Source organism: Trachurus trachurus (assembly GCF_905171665.1).
Source record: "Trachurus trachurus genome assembly, chromosome: 7".
Taxonomy (NCBI): domain Eukaryota; kingdom Metazoa; phylum Chordata; class Actinopteri; order Carangiformes; family Carangidae; genus Trachurus; species Trachurus trachurus.
In genome coordinates, this window is record NC_139901.1 from 33213434 (window position 1) to 33231943 (window position 18510).

An 18510-nucleotide genomic window follows, 5' to 3' on the forward strand; every position below is an offset into this window, starting at 1 on the left:
AAGCAAAGGATGGAAATTTGTTTGAAACTTGTTCTTGACACAAATATTAAAAGTCTTATTTTTAAGCCAAACAGAAAACTACACGCTCTGCTTGACCTTTGAAATGATCGTAAGGCTTTATAACAATAAACATAACACATTATAGAGCATTATAATACATTATAAATGCAGTTATGATGTGTTATGCTCATCATATAAAGTCTTATGATAATTTATGAGTGTTTATAATGATAGTTATACACGTTTATAAGCCATTATAACTATATTTATAATGCTTTATCGATGTGGGCATCGTCAGCGAGTTACTAACAATTATAACATTATAATACCTGACCTTATAAGTCATGATAAAATGCTTTATAGTGTGTTACGATTATTGTTAGATAGATAGATAGATAGATAGATAGATAGATAGATAGATAGATAGATAGATAGATAGATAGATAGATAGATAGATAGATAGATAGATAGATAGAAAGAAAATAATAACCAGGATAGAGGAAATAGTTGAAAAATATATAAATGTGACAAATAGGAAGTCCACATGTGATGACACGGTCAATATCTATTCAAGTGCAGTTTTGTTGAGACTTGATAAGCCATTTTATTTATTGACAGGGTCTATTCTTGTTTTTGGTTGTGATTTTTATTCAAGTGCAATTTTTGATTTTTGAAAATATAATATAATATAAAATATAATAATGTTTCAAATTAACCTAGATATGTTTAAGCTTCCTTTTTCCCCCAGACATTTATGTCATTTTATGTGGTCTTCAAATATGAAAAGCAGAGTGATTTTGGTAAAAACTTGTTTAGATTTATTTATCTATGTGAAGAAATGAAAAGATGACATTTGCAATGAAAAAAAAAAGTATTAAATAGTTAATTTGCATTTAATGTTAATGGTTGAAAGGATGTCAGGCTGAATGGTCGGCCGACTCGGCCCCTCACCAAATCTGGCCCTCTGCAAAAAGTTTGGACACCCCTGGTGTAATGAATAAGATAAAATAAAGCTGCTGTGTTGCCGTAGCGACATGGTCAGAGCGTAGACAGTCTGGCTGTTGTGGTGTGTGTGTGTTTATTTTGGTGTGTTCAGCAGAGCGATGGTGGTTGTGTAGAAACTTACTCTAAACTCTACAGTTACATAAACTTTAAAGCTTTAAACTCTGACTTTGCTTCTTCACCGTGGATCATGTGTTTGTTCCTACGGCTGTGAGACGGTTTAGAGCATGAAGCTGATTTACAGCAGTGAAACTATTTATTGTTTATTGAGTGTAAAAGTGAAAAAAAAAGAAAAAAGAAAGTCACATTTGTTCCCCTGCAGCTCATTGCACCAGGTCTGTATCTGTACATCAGTGTTGTCACCGTCACCGCCTTTACCAGCTGCTGCACTAAACTAATACTTTAGTTTTAGCTATTGATTTGACCTGAGGGGTCAGTTTGCATCATTTATTTTTCTTATTGCACAAATAGTTATGTACAAAGATTCATGGCACAACACAATACAGGGAGAGAAAACACAAAACAATAGTACATGCACATGGTATAAAATGTATGATCAAAGCCTAAAGGGCTTCTTTTGTAAATCATATTTCTCAATAATACTAAACAGTTTAATGGCATTTTTCTTTTAGGGCTGAAGAAATTCGTTATGAAACATGTAAAACCTTGGAGTCGATTTTTGAAATTTGCACTTGTGTATAAAATTATATAAAATTATATTATGAGGGGGAAAAAATGACAAAATGTTCCGTGACAGGTCCACACATGACGTCTTGACGAGAGAAGAGATTCAGGTTCATCGTTGTGTGAAGCCAGACATGATCATCATACAGGTTTATGTCCAAACTGCTGCACAAAGCTCCGTGTGGCTGCAGGTTTCTGTTCCAACCAACCAAGCAGCAGCAGCAGCAGCAGCAGCAGCAGCAGCAGCAGCAGCAGCAGCAGCAGACTGGACTCTTTACCCCTACGTCGCCATTTGTATCAAATTTGATACATGAAAATACATGAGTTTTTGAAACCTCTACATCCTCACTGTGATTTTTTCCCCTGAAAAACCTAATGTAGCCTATACAATCAGTTATTTCTGCACCAGCAGCCTTCACTTGGGACATCCAATATGGCCGCTGTCAGTCAGTGACCCAAATGTGTTTCCTCATGGATATTTTTGCCAATTTTGAAAATTTAACGTAAAAAAAAACTTCTTCTTTTTTTTTACTGAAACTTCAATAGGAATAGTTATGCAAAGTAAAATTACTTAATATTTCATAACTTATTTTATAGTAGAACCGTGTTGAAAACGTGTGTATCTAAATAGATACAGCAGGTATGTAAGGTAATTTTCTATGCAAATCTCATAATAATAATTTAAAAAAATTGAATTTTTTGTCAGAAAGGTCCAATAAAGGGTCCAATTTCAAAATTTCAGAATTTTCTGACAATTATTTCATGGTTCAGGCTTTACAGGGATAATCAACTGATCTCAGTCTTCAGAGAGTTGATTGGTTGATTGGTTTCCCATATTCTGTGTCATAAACTATAAACTGTTTTCTTGTCTGTAACAACATCTCTGTCCCGTCTGTCCGTCCTGGGTGAGGGATCCCTCCTCTGTCTCTCACCCTGAGCTTTCTCCTGGTTTTCCCTGTTAAAAGGGTTTTCCATGGAGTTTTTCCTCAGTGGATGTGAGGGTCTAAGGACAGAGGATGTTGTTGTGATGCCATGTGAAGCCCTTTGAGACAAACTGGTGGTAAAAACGGGCTATACAGATAAAATTGCCTTGCCTTGGTCAAACTGTGCTGCTCTGCACTGGTTGAAACAGAAACCTGCAGCCACACACGGTGCTTAGTGCAGCAGTCTGGACATGTCACTGACTGTAGGCCTCCCTGCTGCTTCTCTCTCTGCAGTGAAACATGTCTCACTCCACCTTTACAGCATGGATGTGTTAGCTTTACAGTCTACTATGGTCTCCACCTCCTCTGGTGCCGCTGCAGTCCCCCGCTCCGCCTGCAGGGGGCGGTCGCTATGGAAGTCAGCGCGCGGCTCTGAATTTGTTGACACACGTCATAAAGGCGCGACGGAGGAAGCGTCAGCAGCTGTAATTATACAAAATAATAAAGACACTAAACCTAAACGGTGGAGCAGCAGAAAAACACGAGGCTCCGCGGAGGATCAGCGGCTGCAGGCGGAGGAGGAGAGAGGGTGAGTGGAGGGAGAGGGTCGTTATGAGGCTCCGCTGCTTCACACCGGGCAATACAGAGATCTGATCACTGGGATCGATCATCTGATCACTGATCAATCACCTGATCAGCTGGTTCACTTCATCCAAGATCCAGATTCAAAGTGTTTATTGTCATTTAGCAGAAGGAAGCAGCTGTCGTCCACAACACAGATGAATAAGAGACACAACTAAGTATAGAAATAGACAATTAAACAGCGACAATAATATAATAATAGTAATAATATAATAATAATAAAATATAGGCTATGTATATAAAATAAAGACAGAACTCCAAGCTGAACACAGGAGGTAACAGTTGGATCAGCTCCAGGTGGAGACTGATCTGTTCTCCTGTGTACTGGGCTACTTGGTCTTTTTAAATGTATTTTACCGATATTTATGTAAAGCTCTATTGTTATTTATTATTCTCTGTTTTTATTGGTGTCACAGCCACAGAAATGAAATTATTATTATTATACTGGACAGAAATAATATGATTTAATTGACTCACCGGCGACTGAAGCAAAGAGCAGCATCAGGATAAGTTATTGAACTTATTGATAAATTAAATCTGTTATCATCGGTGTGTTCAGGTGCAGTGGGAAGCTACCATTAGTTCAAGTGTACATTTTTTTCCACAGACAGCGTCAGATGGCGACTCAAACATGCGTTTGTGTTTTTTTTACTTGAAGCAAGTAAAGAGTTGATATTCCTGTGTTTATGACACAAACGGGAGCTTCCCACTGCACCTGAACACACCGAGCGTCAACTTGGGTCTCGACTCCGCCAGACTTTGAATTAGATCTAGTTTTACAAACATGTCGGCTTGTTGAAGTAAATAAACGTCTGTTTGCGCTCATAAATTTCATGTTAGGAGCCACTTTGCCCGTAGTAAAAAAAAGTTTGCCATAAAGCTGTTGAACTGTCCCTTTAAAGTGTGTATCTGTGTTGTGTGTAGTTGGTGTGTGGCCTCGGCAGCAGCGATGAGGATCCGCCTGCAGGGCCCGGGCCACGCCGCCAGCCTCCTGGCCGAGCTGAACCGCTGCCGTCAGGCCCGGCGGTTCTGTGACGTTCTGCTGCAGGTTGGGAACCGGACGTTCGCCGCGCACCGCGCCGTGCTGGCGTCCGCCGGCGCGTACTTCCGCAACCTGCTGGCGCGGGCGCCGGCCTCGCCCACCGCCGCCTTCTCCCTGGAGTTCATCTCGCCCGCCAACTTCGAGAAGGTGCTGACGTTCGTGTACACGGGCGAGATCCTGGCCGACCTCATCGACGTGGGCGTCCTGTACGAGCTGGCGGAGCGGCTCGGCGTCGCTGAGCTGGTCCGCGCCTGCCACGCCGTCTTCCCCGACCTGCAGCCGGCCGTGACCGCCAGCTGCAAAGCTGCTGAGTTGAGTTGTTGTTGAGTTACTTTATTTATAGTCAGAATCACTTCTGAAATCTGTTGTGCATCCGAGAAACATCAACACAGTGTAGCGCCAAACAAACATCAAACAAAACATCACAATTTTGAAAGATTTTGAGGCAAACACCAGAAATACTCTTAGGGCCAATGGCGTGAATTAGTGGTAAAAATTCTCAAAAAAAAAAAGTTTAAAAAAGTGGTAAGATTTCTTTAAAAAAAAGAAAGAAAAAAAAAGTGCTAAGATTTCTTTGTAAAAAAAGTTAAAACATTTTCTCAAAAGTGGTCAAATTCCTAAAAAAAAGAAAGAAAAAGTTTTAAAAGATTCTCAAAAGTGGTGAAATTAAAGAAAAAAAAGTTTTTAAAAATTCTAGAAGAAACTGGTAACATTTCTCAAAATAAGTTTAAAAAGAATCTAGACATTTAAAATTTTGAAGCAAACACCAGAAATTTGTCATGCGTCCGAGACACATCAACACAGTGTAGCGCCAAACAAACATCAAACAAAACATCAAAATTTTAAAAAGTTTTGAGGCAAACATCAGAAATACCGTGAATATGTGAATTAGTGGTGAAAATTCAAAAAAAAAAAAAAAGTTTCAAAGAGTGGTAAAATTTCTTAACAAAAGAAAAAAAAGTTCAACATTTTCTAGAAAAAAGTGCTAAGATTTCTTAGGAAAAAAAAGTTTAAAAAATCTAGAGCTACTAGCTACTTTTTATGTGATGAGTCTTATTTTAAGTAGAATGAGATTTGTTTTGACTAGAAATAAGACAAATATTCTGGGTAAGATTTAGAGTTTTTACAGTGTGGATGCATGATAAATATTTGTAGGAAAAGACTTGCTGTCGATGTTTGTGTTATTGATATATTAACTCTCTGGATGACCCAGTCAACTATACCATGCACTGACTCCATACTGCAGAACACTAAGAACACTAACAGAATAGGCTTTCTGGTACCAAAAGACCTTAGTCTCCTAAGAAAATAGATACGTTGCTGTGTTTTACTACAAATATGATCAATGTGTGTGCACTCCATGATAGAGCAGCGTCCACATGCACTGCAAAAACTCAAAATCTTTCCAAGAATATTTGTCTTATTTCTTGTCAAAATGTCTCATTTCTAGGCAAAACTAATCTCTTTCCACTTAAAATACGACTCATCACCTAAAAATGAACTTGTTTTTAGATCATTTTCACTTGTTTCAAACACATTTTCACTTGAAATTAGTAGAAAAATCTGACAGTGAAAGCAAGTTGTTTGTGTTTGTAATAAGAAAGAAAAACTTGCTCCACTATCAGATTTTTCTACTTATTTCAAGTGAAAATCTGCTTGAAAGAAGTAAAAAGTGTCTAAAAACAAGCTGCTTTTAATGTGATGAGTCTTATTTTAAGTAGAATGAGATTTATTCTAACTAGAAATAAGACAAATATTATTGTTAAGATTTAGAGTTTTTACAGTGTGGATGCCTACTGTAAATATTTGTATGAAAAGACTTGTTGTTGATGTTTGTGTTATTGATAATAACTCTCTGTTAGACCAAACATGACTTCTTTTGTCTTTTGTCTTCTCTCTCCTCTTCCAGTCCTGCAGACCTGGTGCTGAACTCCAGCGTGGTGTCAGCCGCCGCCGTCTCCACGGTGACGGCTGCGTCGTCGTCGTCGGTGTGTTCCTCCGCCGCCTCCTGCTCGTCTCTGTCTTCATCCGCCGCTCCGACTCCCGCCGCCGCTGCCTCTCCTCTGTTCCCCCCGGCGACGACGGTCCGGTCCACGACGACGACGACGGTCCGGTCGACCTCGACGGTCCGGGACGACGACGTCAACGCTCTGACGCTGCAGCTGAAGGCCGAGGACGTCCAGTCCAGTCTGGGCTACGGCCAGATGTTGTCCAATCAGAGCGACGCGATGCTGCTGCTGCATCCTGAGGCTCCGCTGCTGCAGCTGAAGACGGAGCAGGAGGAAGAGGAGGTGGGAGGAGGAGGAGGAGGAGGAGGAGCAGGAGGTAGGGTATTGCCAAGGACCTCACGATACGATACGCATCACGATAATTTGAATCTGGTAAAATGTCTCCCCAAAAAATCTAGAAAAAGTGGTAAAATAAAAAATAAAAAAAAGTTAATAATAATAATAATTTCAAAAAGTGGTAAAATTTTCTCAAAATTTCTAGAAAAAAAGGGTAAAATTTCTATTAAAAAAAAGAAAGAAAATTTAATTCTAGAAGAAAAGTAAGACTTCTCAAAAAAACGTAAAAAATGTGGAAAAATTAAAAAAAAATAATAATAATGAAAAAAAGTTTTCTTTTCTCAAAACAATTCAAAAATTCCAGAAAAAAGGGTAGAATTTCTTTATAAAAAAAAAGAAAATTAAATTCTAGAAGAAAGAAAAAACGTTAAAAATCCAGAAAAAGTGGGAAAATTCCCCCAAAAAAGTTAAGGCAGAACTATGCAAGTCGGCCGGAAATAGCTTGCTCCTTTTTTGAAGAAAAAAAAATCGATATTTAAATATTGAATATTGATATCGTATCGCGATATAAAGTATCGCGATATATTGCCATATCGATGTTTTTGCCCACCCCTAGGAGGAGGAGGAGGCTGTAACGACGCCTCTAGAGACGGACGGAGCGGCGACCACACGGCGTCCGACTGCTGCTCCTTCCCAGACTCCTCGGCTCAGCTCTGCGCTCCGACTTCCTCCTCCTCAGGAGAGACCCTGGAGGACCGGCTGATGTTCAGGCAGGAGGAGGAGGAGGAGGGGGGGAAGGAGGAGAGGAGGGAGGAGAACGGAGCGATGGAGGCGACGGAGGAGTTGGAGGAGGAGGAGGAAGAGGAAGAGGAGGAGGAGGAGCAGTGGAGGCAGCTGGCGGGAGAAATCATCGAGCTGAGCGACGACGAGAACTTCATGGAGGAGGAGGAGGAGGAGGATGAAGACGACCTGGTGTGTGTGGAGGACGGGGACGGACGGAGCTCCGGTGGACAGGTGAGACTCTCTGTCGGTGTCCAACCCCCTTTTTATGTGCTTTTTTCACAACTTTTTTTTCCAGGGACTCTATTTTCTGGCATTGAAGGGGTTAAACGTCTGAAATTAATTAAATCAAAGGTTTGGATCAATAGAGGAGAAGTGGATAAGAAGATTCATGCAAAAAAAACTGGAAAAATATTGTAAAATATGCCTTTTTCATGGCTTCAAACACATTGGACACTATTGTCCAATGTAGTACATGTGTCGTTTTTTTTCCCAAGAGTCCCGTGTACAAAAAACTACAAACCCCAGGAAATCAGTGTTGCTACTCATCAATGACATATCCAAGACTGATCTAATTCCTCCAAACCAAAATCAATTTGCATTCAGTTTTTTGGAAATAACCCCCTTTTTATGTGCATTTTTCACCACTTTTTTCCCCAGGGACTTTATTTTTTGGCATTGAAGGGGTTAAAAGTCTGAAATTAATTAATTCAATGGTTTGGATCAATAGAGGAGAAGTGGATAAGAAGATTCATGCAAAAAAAACTGGAAAAATATTGTAAAATATGCCTTTTTTATGGCTTCAAAAACATTGGACACTTTTGTCCAATGTAGTACATGTGTCGGTATTTTTGTTTTTTCAGAGTGTTAAGGTGTTATACAGGATCGGGTTTGGAATTCAAAAATATATGAAAAATGATGAACCTTTAACAATGTTGAAGGCTCTAGCGAAAACCACTATGAAATAGTCGCAAAATGAAAATCAAAAATGGACAAAAAAGTCTGTTTCAGACACAAAGGTTCAAAAATTCTAGAAGAATCTGGTAGTTACTGGTAAAAAAAAAAAAAAAAAAAGAAATTTAAAAAGTGGTTAAAATTTCTCAAAAAATCTAGAAAAAAGGTTAAAATGTATTTAAAAAATGTGATTCTAGAAGAAACTGATAAGATTTCTGAAAAAAACATTTAAAAAAATCTAGAAAAAGTGGTAAAAAAAAAACATTTTAAAAAGGAAAAAAAAATATATTTTTTTAATGTGGTAAAATTTTCTCCAAAAACTTCAAAAACTCTAGAAAAAAGGGTAAAATTTCTAATAAAAAAAAAAAAAAATTCTAGAAGAAACTGGTAAGATTTCTCAAAAAAACGTAAAAAATCTAGAAAAAGTGCTAAAATTAAAAAAGTTAATTCTGCTCCTCTGTCCTCCTCCAGCTGCTGTCCTGTGAAGCCTGTGCGGCCCCCCTCCCCCCCGACCCGGCGGCGGTGCATCGTCATGCCGACAGCCACCTGACGGAGACGGGGCTGTGCAGAGTGTGCGGCGCCATGTTCACCGACCGCGCCGCCAGCGTCACGCACACGCTGTCCCACGTGGGCGTGCAGCTCTTCACCTGCGGCATGTGTCGCATGGAGTTCTGCAGCCAGAAGAAGCTGCTGCGCCACCACCGCCTAACGTCCTGCAGCTACACGCTCCCCCAGGGGGCGCTGCAGAGCGGCGGGGGCAACGGCCAGGACCTCGGCGCCGAGCTGCAGTGCGCCGCCTGCAACAAGACGCTCGGCCACGACTTCCAGGTCGGTGGTTTGATGCTCTGACACACAAACATCACAGGGGCTGTGTCCGAAATCCCCCCCTACTCTCTATCTAGTGACCAGTTGTTGTAGTGGTGTCCGAATGTTTAGTGATTATTAATGTTCACTATATAGTGACTGAATCTATCCCACAATTCACCGCAAAATGTAGTGAACATCCGATGGTCACTAACCGGAGCAAGATATCCCATCATGCATTGCGGTCACCGGCGACCGTTGTAGCTACCAAATAAATGAAGTAGTGACCGGTGTAGCTACCAAATAAATGAAGTAGTGACCGGTGTAGCTACCAAATAAATGCAAGTAGTGACCAGTGTAGCTGCCAAATAAATGCAGTAGTGACCGGTGTAGCTACCAAATAAATGCAGTAGTGACCGGTGTAGCTACCAAATAAATGCAAGTAGCGACCGGTGTAGCTACCAAATAAATGAAGTAGTGACCGGTGTAGCTACCAAATAAATGAAGTAGTGACCGGTGTAGCTACCAAATAAATGCAAGTAGTGACCAGTGTAGCTACCAAATAAATGCAGTAGTGACCGGTGTAGCTACCAAATAAATGCAGTAGTGACCGATGTAGCTACCAAATAAATTCAGTAGTGACCGGTGTAGCTACCAAATAAATGCAGTAGTGACCGGTGTAGCTACCAAATAAATGCAGTAGTGACCGATGTAGCTACCAAATAAATTCAGTAGCGACCGGTGTAGCTACCAAATAAATGCAGTAGTGACTGGTGGAGCTACCAAATAAATGAAGTAGTGACTGGTGTAGCTACCAAATAAATGAAGTAGTGACCGGTGTAGCTACCAAATAAATGCAGTAGTGACCGGTGTAGCTACCAAATAAATGAAGTAGTGACTGGTGGAGCTACCAAATAAATGAAGTAGTGACCGGTGTAGCTACCAAATAAATGAAGTAGTGACCGGTGGAGCTACCAAATAAATGAAGTAGTGACTGGTGTAGCTACCAAATAAATGAAGTAGTGACCGGTGTAGCTACCAAATAAATGCAGTAGTGACCGGTGTAGCTACCAAATAAATGAAGTAGTGACTGGTGGAGCTACCAAATAAATGAAGTAGTGACTGGTGTAGCTACCAAATAAATGAAGTAGTGACCGGTGTAGCTACCAAATAAATGCAGTAGTGACCGGTGTAGCTACCAAATAAATGCAGTAGTGACTGGTGGAGCTACCAAATAAATGAAGTAGTGACTGGTGTAGCTACCAAATAAATGAAGTAGTGACCGGTGTAGCTACCAAATAAATGCAGTAGTGACCGGTGTAGCTACCAAATAAATGAAGTAGTGACTGGTGGAGCTACCAAATAAATGAAGTAGTGACTGGTGGAGCTACCAAATAAATGCAGTAGTGACTGGTGGAGCTACCAAATAAATGAAGTAGTGACCGGTGTAGCTACCAAATAAATGAAGTAGTGACTGTTGTAGCTACCAAATAAATGAAGTAGTGACCGGTGGAGCTACCAAATAAATGCAAGTAGTGACCGGTGTAGCTACCAAATAAATGAAGTAGTGACCGGTGTAGCTACCAAATAAATGAAGTAGTGACTGTTGTAGCTACCAAATAAATGAAGTAGTGACCGGTGGAGCTACCAAATAAATGCAAGTAGTGACCGGTGGAGCTACCAAATAAATGTGTCCAGGTGCCAGAGTTGTCCGGTTGCGGCTTCCACAGACTCCCACAACAAACGTCAGAGCAAATTTCCTAACAAGCGTTATAAACTGACCACAGACTCTGGATAGCGATGCTAATTTCTGTTAGCCCGTCTATGAGATTTTACATTATACGTTAGCATTAAGCTAGCGGACTTTATGCTTAGTTGTGACACTGGCTGTGTGTGTTTTGAACATGGTTTCAAACTATGTGGGTTTGATTGAACATCTTTGATGCTTAAATATATATATTACCGCTCAATATATTGCTTTACTCCTCTTTTTATGTTGGTACCTATACACCAGTAGGTCAATGCTACACCGGCCGCTACCATGGTTGTATCCATGGTACCTACGCCAGCCGTTACGATCGCGGTCGGAACGTTTTAATTACACGACGTAATACGTCATTAACTGTGCAGCGGAGTAGTGTCCGAAAGTGTTTTTTTATTTGACCAGTGAGTCCACTATATAGTCACTATATTGAATTCACTAGTGAGTAGGGAGGAGGGAATGAGGGAGTGATTTCGGACACAACCAGGGTCTTTTCAGAGTAATGGGCCCAGAAGTCGGAGTTAGGGCCACGGGGGAAACACACCGGGGCGACGGGGCGAAGCCAAAGGAGAGTAGTTAAGAAGACCATTTATTGGAGTTATTCAAACGCCTACCACTCAGGCATACTTTCACCTAGAGACTCTATTTAAACTTTAAAATGTAGACACAAGTCTTGTCTATTGGTGTATGAATCCGACGTGTCGATAGGTTTTATAGTTTTTGATCAATCCCTGTTCAATGACCATGATCATTTTTGGAGAAATGTTGAGATTATAATGGGTGTGTATTGCACGGAATGTTCGTGTCAGAGTGGGTGACATCATCGGCTAGAGTGGGAGAAATTGTCTGAAACTGTCTGAAACGTTTCTCTTTCCACGCTGCTCCTGGACACAATTTACACTCTACACACGTGATTTTTTCCACAGTTGTAGACAAACTTGTCCTCTCTCTAACAATGTGTTCAACAGAGCAGAGAGACTTACAGGATTTAAACTGTGAGCCTCTGAGTGCGGCCACTGACTCTAATACAAAGATTTTCTGAGAGAAGCAGAAGGGACCCCTGTTCAGTGGCGTGCACAGACTTTTTGAAGGGCAGGGGCGAAAAGGAAAAAAAGGGCACCTAATAGCGCGTCCTCGCCACTGAAGAGAGCACTTTAGCACGCGTTTTGGCTTCCCTGAAGGCACTTTAACACGTGTTTTGGCTCCCAAGAGGGCACTTTAGCACATGTTTTGGCTCCTAGATGTGGCTCCTAGAGGGCACTTTCAGGGCTGCCAAGTTTCAGAAAATGACAAGAGTGAGACTGTAGCGACATGGTGCGTTTGGCCGACGACCACAGGTCGGTGGCGAAAAAAATTTGGCCTTTTTAAACGTTGATTTGGCCTGTTTTATAATATCAATACCTTAAGACTAAAAAACATTGATGTGGCCTGTTTTAACACGTGTTTTGGCTCCCAAGAGGGCACTTTAGCACACGTTTTGGCTTCCAAGGGCACTTTAACATGTGTTTTGGCTTCCAAGAGGGCACTTTAACATGTGTTTTGGCTCCAAGAGGGCACTTTAGCACACGTTTTGGCTACCATGAGGGTACTTTAGCACACGTTTTGGCTCCTAGAGGGCACTTAAGCACGCGTTTTGGCTCCCAAGAGGGCACTTAAGCATGTGTTTCAGCTCCTAGAGGGCACTTTAGCACGCATTGTGGCTCCTAGAGGGCACTTTAGCACACGTTTTGGCTCCTAGAGGGCACTTAAGCACACGTTTTGGCTCCTAGAGGGCACTTAAGCACACGTTTTGGCTCCTAGAGGGCACTTAAGCACACGTTTTGGCCCCCATGAGGACACTTTAGCACGTGTTTTGGCTTCCAAGAGGGCACTTTAACACGCGTTTTGGCTCCCTGGGGGCACTTTAGCACGCGTTTTTCAACAATTGGGACACGAGGGGGGGCAACCGCCCCCCCTGCCCCCTGTGCACGCCACTTTCCCACGTTCCCAAACTATTTACTGTAGAAACACCAAAATCATATCAAAGTGTTCAGGAAGTCCTTACGACGACCACGGTCTGCTCATTTTTCTGATAGGAGCTACCATTTTGTCAGAATAAACCCAAATGTGAGACCAGCGGCGAAGCAGAAAAAATCACCCTTTTTCCTGAATCACAGCTGCATACAATGAAAGCTTTCTGGTACCTTAGAATGAGTTGTTACAAGTCGTTACAAATACATAAGTGGGCGACGCACAGAACCGAGGCGGCCATGTTGCATCGTGACTGTAGGTAACCACGGAAACGGCCTGTTAAAACTGTCACCACTGTGTAGTGTGAGGAAGGACGGAGGCACTGGTGTTGCATTCAGGTGCAGTCAGGCAGACGGCCGTCGGCAAACCAACCGAATGTCATTTTACTCCACCAGAGAAAGACGGTAAAAACAATACCACATCACCATGACAACATGTTGTCACGGACCACTTGTTTACATAGACGCTTGTTTATCCTGTTACATGCAGCGTCTGTTGTCTGTCTGACGTCTGCCCCATTTCACCTGAATGCAACATCAAGAATACGTTCAGATATGCAACCGCACCGCTAGATGGGGGGAATTCCTACACATTATACCTTTAAAGTGCTCGCAGTAATCTGTAACCAGCAGCAGCACCTTGTTTTACAGATTTAAACCCAGAGAAGTTAGAAAAACACTTAAACTTTAATTTCAAAATAAAAGTCTGTATATTATGTGGCGTCATGTTTGTGCAACAGGAGCTGACTCAGCTGTGTGTGTGTGTGTCTCCCCTGCAGGCCGTCAGAGATCACCTGCTGAGCCACGTGTGTCCTCAGACTCTGAGCTGTGGTCTGTGTCACCACCTCCCTCCTCCTTCCTCCTCCTCCTCCTCCTCCTCCTCCCTCTGCTCCCTGCTGTGGCACTCCCTCTCCCACCTCTCCCTCCCGGTCTTCACCTGCCCTCACTGCACGCGCTGCTTCGTGGAGCGCCCTCTGCTGGACAGCCACATGTTCGTGCACGCTCACGAGGCGGCGGCCAAGGAGAGGGAGCGGTCGGCGGCGGCGCTGCGGGCGTACAGAGGAGTCGGCACTGACGGAGGAGGAGCAGGAGGAGCAGGAGGAGGAGCAGGAGGAGGAGCAGCAGGAGTGGAGGAGCTGCATTGCTTCCTCTGCACACAGACTTTCCGATCGTCGTCGGCGTTCCAGTGCCACCTGAGCCTCCACACCAACGAGCCGCTAGAGGGAGCAGCTTGGTCCGGGAAACGTAAAGCCGACCAGGCGGTGGATTGTCCTCCTCCTCTTCCTCCTCCTCCTCTTCCCTCCTCCTCCTCGCCACGGGACGGAGGAGCAGGAGGAGGAGGAGGAGGACTGATGAAGATGAGCAACCTCGGCCTCGGCTTCAGCTTCAGCGTTCCGGACAAGTTCTTCCAGAATCCGATCCACCACCACAGCAACTCCTCGTCCTCCTCATCCTCTGTGGTTCTGACCAACGGGAGCTCCGCTGGGCTGCAGCAGCATGACGGTGCAGTAGCGGCGGCAGGAGTTGGAGTTCGGGGGAAGTGGTACCGGTGCCGTTACTGCGGGAAACGCTTCGCCCACTCGGGGGAGTTCACGTACCACCTGCGCATCCACACGGGCGAGAAGCCGTACCAGTGTAAAGTCTGTCTGCGCTTCTTCCGAGGACGATCGACCATGATCTGCCACCTGAAGACGCACGCCGGCGCCCTGATGTACCGCTGCACCGTGTGCGGCCTCTACTTCTCCACGCTGAAGCTGGTGTCCTCGCACATGGAGCTGCACAAGGACCACCTGCCCCCGGACTTCAACATCGAGCACACCTTCATGTACAACGACCACTCCAAGGAGCCGCTGCCCGCCGCCGCCGACGCATGACGGCTCTAACGGCTCTGGATCGGTTCAGACTGATGTTTCTGTGTTGATCTGATGGTTCCTGCACTGCAAAAACTCAAAATCTCAAAAAAGAACATTTGTCTTATTTCTAGTCGAAACAATCTCATTCTACTTAAAATAAGACTCATCACATTAAAAAGCAGCTTGTTTTTAGACACTTTTTACTTCTTTCAAGCAGATTTTCACTTGAAATAAGTAGAAAAATCTGATAGTGGAGCAAGTTTTTCTTTCTTATTACAAGCACAAACAACTTGCTTTCACTGGCAGATTTTTCTACTTATTTCAAGTGAAAATTTGTTTGAAACAAATGAAAATGATCTAAAAACAAGTTAATTTTTACGTAATGAGTCTTATTTTAAGTGGAAAGAGGTTAGTATTGAGTAAAAATTAGACACTTTGACAAGAAATAAGACAAATATTCTTGGAAAGATTTGGGGTTTTTGCAGTGTGATGGTTCTGGATCAGACTAATGGTTCCTGATGGATAGGGATGCACCGAATATTCGGTAACCGAATATATTTGGCCGAATATTGCAAAAAAAAGCAACATTCGGTGGAATGAGTGAAAAGCAAGGCCGAATATAATAAAAAAAAGTCTGATAAATATGCGATCGCGCGACGATCGAGCCACGATCGAGCCGGCAGCTTAAACCCCATGGAGCTTTATTAGTAAGTGACTCCGACTGCTGGAAAAACAACAGCAACAAGAGCAGTGGGGGGGAAGCTGCACCGCTGCACGTCGCTCCGAGAATGGAATGTACTTCATAGATCTTTCAGCACTCACAATGGACCGATATAAATGAAAAACTTTATTTAAAGGGATAGTTCAACATTTAGTCAAATTGGCCCATTGCCATAATCCCTATAGTCATAGCAGTAGGTTCGTTACCTTTAATTGTCGGTGCAAGCTGTTTTTAGAACGGCGGAGCAGAGCCGTGAGCTGCTCAGAGCTACGCTATGGAGGCTCATTATGGGATTTCTTGGTTTCCCTCATCAAACTCATCAAATACACAATCCAACAACTCCACAACGCTCTGGTGGACAAGTTGTGAGCTGCACAACCCAGTATTTACCCTGTATTTACCTCTAAAACGGCTCCGTTTTGTAACGTTCCATTATTATCTCATAGCGTGGTGAATGTGCAGCTCACAACTTGTCCACCAGAGCGTTGTGGAGTTGTTGGATTGTGTATTTGATGAGTTTGATGAGGGAAACCAAGAAATCCCATAATGAGCCTCCGTAGCGTAGCTCTGAGCAGCTCACAGCTCTGCTCCGCTGTTCTAAAAATAGCTTGCACCGACAAATAAAGGTAACGAACCTACTGCTATGACTATTTGGCCAATTTGCCAAAATGTTGAACTATCCCTTTAACTTGTTGTGCTTTTTTGATGAGCAACGGCAACTGGAATATTAAAAAACTGGCCGAATAGTCAATAAACATAATTTACTTTCTTTGAAAATTAAGTCTAAAAAAATATTTTATTTATCCAATAGGCCCTATTAAAAAAAAAAAAATTAAAACCACTTTCGGTATTCGGTATTATTCGGTTATTCGGCCAAGCGTTTTGATTTTATTCGGTATTCGGCTTCGGCCAAAAAAAATGCCATTCGGTGCACCCCTAGTCCTGGATCAGTCTGACGGTCCTGTATTGATCTGACGGTTCTGATGGTATCGGCCCGGTTCAGCTCCTCGCCTCTGAAGTGAACTCTGTCTGGTTGTCGTGGACCATATACTGAATATAACAAACTAGAGCTGCAGATGATGATGATGATGATTACCTCCGTTATTGATTGTTGATTATTGATAATTTGTCTATCAGTCACAATTACCCACAATTCACAGTGTTGTCTTTAAATGACCTAAAATAACCAGTTTATTAACAAAAGAATCAAGAAAAGAAACAGATTCTCTGGAGAAATTTTGATATTTCTGTTTCATAAATTATTCAAATATTTGGTATTGATCAGAGATCCAGTCCGATCTGGTTTCTCTGAGACGGACCGATTGATTGATCGATGATTGGTTAATTGATCGATCGGCCGCTGCAGCTCTGTTGTAGACGTAGACGTGTAGAATGTAGTGGAGTGTTGTGTGACTGAGGTTTGGTCTCCAGCCACCTGGTGGCGCCGTGTCCCGTTGTGTCTCTATAACCTCGGTACCAGGATCGATTCCAGTGTCAGTGACTGATCGATTGATTGGTAATAATAATAATAATCACACTGTTGATCAATGAAGTAGCACCTCATTGTAGCATAGAAATTATTTTCTTATCTTTGCAGTGGAAATTTTCACAGTGAGATTTTTTAAAGTTTCATGTTTCACTTCCTACAAAAAACATAACCTGCCATATAACTGTGTGTGTGTGTGTGTATGGAAGCCCATTTCTGCCACTTGATGAAAAAAAAAGTCAAAATTATGAGATACTAAGTCATAATTATGAGATACTAAGTCATAATTATGAGATAGCTAAATCATAATTATGAGATACTAAGTCATAATTATGAGATAGCTAAGTCATAATTATGAGATACTAAGTCATAATTATGAGATTACGAAGTCATAATTATGAGATAGCTAAGTCATAATTATGAAATACTAAGTCATAATTATGAGATTACGAAATCATAATTATGAGATAGCTAAGTCATAATTATGAGATAGCTAAGTCAAAATTATGAGATAGCTAAGTCATAATTATGAGATTACGAAGTCATAATTATGAGATAGCTACTTCATAATTATGAGATACTAAGTCAAAATGATAAGATAGCTAAATAAATTTTGATTTAGTATCTCATAATTATGACTTAGCTATCTCATAATTTATTTTCATCAAGTGGCGGAAATGGGCTTCCATATGTGTGTGTGTGTGTGTGTGTGTGTGTGTGTGTGTGTGCATGCGTGCGTGCGTGCGTGCGTGCGTGCGTGAGAGTTGATTGCGTAGAAACATGATGTTGAAGTGCCCGTCACACATTTGTGTCTTATTTATGATCACAATTTATTATTTATTATATTTTCTACATCTTGTATTTTTTTGTTTTTTGAGAAGAATAAAATGAAATAAACTCTCTGACTGTTACCAGCTCCTCGGTGACTCTGTGTGTGTGTGTGTGTGTGTGTGTGTGTGTGTGTGTGTGTGTGTGTGTGTGTTGTTTTTTGTTTTGGACCTTTCCTCTCAGACATCAGTTTTCCAGTGATGACCGGGCAGAAAGCAGCAGCAGCAGCAGCAGCAGCGTCGGGTCTTGAACCTGCTGCTTCCAGGGGCTCGGGACCTCTGGCCCTCTGTCAGAGCCCGGTCTCTTCCTGCCATTGTGCCTGAGTGTGAGTGGACTGGCAGCCCCCCCCTCTCACCCCCTCACCCTCTCACCCTCCTCTTCCTCCTTCCTCTGCTCTCGTTATCGTTTCAAACACTGAACTCTGACACTTTTTCCAGAGGGAAGAAGATGGAATAAAGATCAACAGGCGTCGCTGAGAGCAGAGATAACACACACAGGAAGAAGCAAAGGAGATCTGCTGCTCCACCATGAGGACAACAACAGATTTAAGGGATAGTTCAACATTTTGGGAAACTGGCCCATTGCCATAATCGCTACAGTCATAGCAGTAGGTTCGTTACCTTTAATTGTCGGTGCAAGCTGTTTTTAGAACGGCGGAGCAGAGCCGTGAGCTGCTCAGAGCTACGCTACGGAGGCTCATTATGGGATTTCTTGGTTTCCCTCATCAAATACACA

At 42.4% G+C, this 18510-nt stretch overlaps 1 protein-coding gene across 1 annotated transcript; it reads left to right on the top strand.

The window, feature by feature from the left end:
• The first annotated feature begins 3084 nt into the window (after window positions 1-3084).
• Window positions 3085-14815, top strand: zbtb39 (zinc finger and BTB domain containing 39). Its single transcript, XM_083974691.1, has 7 exons — window positions 3085-3198; window positions 4176-4604; window positions 6203-6551; window positions 6835-6841; window positions 7195-7592; window positions 8784-9140; window positions 13667-14815. The coding sequence occupies exons 2-7, from the start codon at window positions 4201-4203 to the stop codon at window positions 14759-14761; spliced, it is 2610 nt and encodes an 869-aa protein (XP_083830817.1). The 5' UTR covers window positions 3085-3198; window positions 4176-4200; the 3' UTR covers window positions 14762-14815.
• The last annotated feature ends 3695 nt before the right edge of the window (window positions 14816-18510 follow it).

Bases quoted from the DNA above. Each gene is read 5' to 3' on its own strand.
- zbtb39 (XM_083974691.1), top strand. From the start codon at position 4,201: ATGAGGATCCGCCTGCAGGGCCCGGGCCACGCCGCCAGCCTCCTGGCC. The intron at 4,605-6,202 runs GTTGAGTTGTTG...CTCCTCTTCCAG, and splicing joins GCCAGCTGCAAAGCTGCTGA to TCCTGCAGACCTGGTGCTGA. The intron at 9,141-13,666 runs GTCGGTGGTTTG...TCTCCCCTGCAG, and splicing joins CGCTCGGCCACGACTTCCAG to GCCGTCAGAGATCACCTGCT.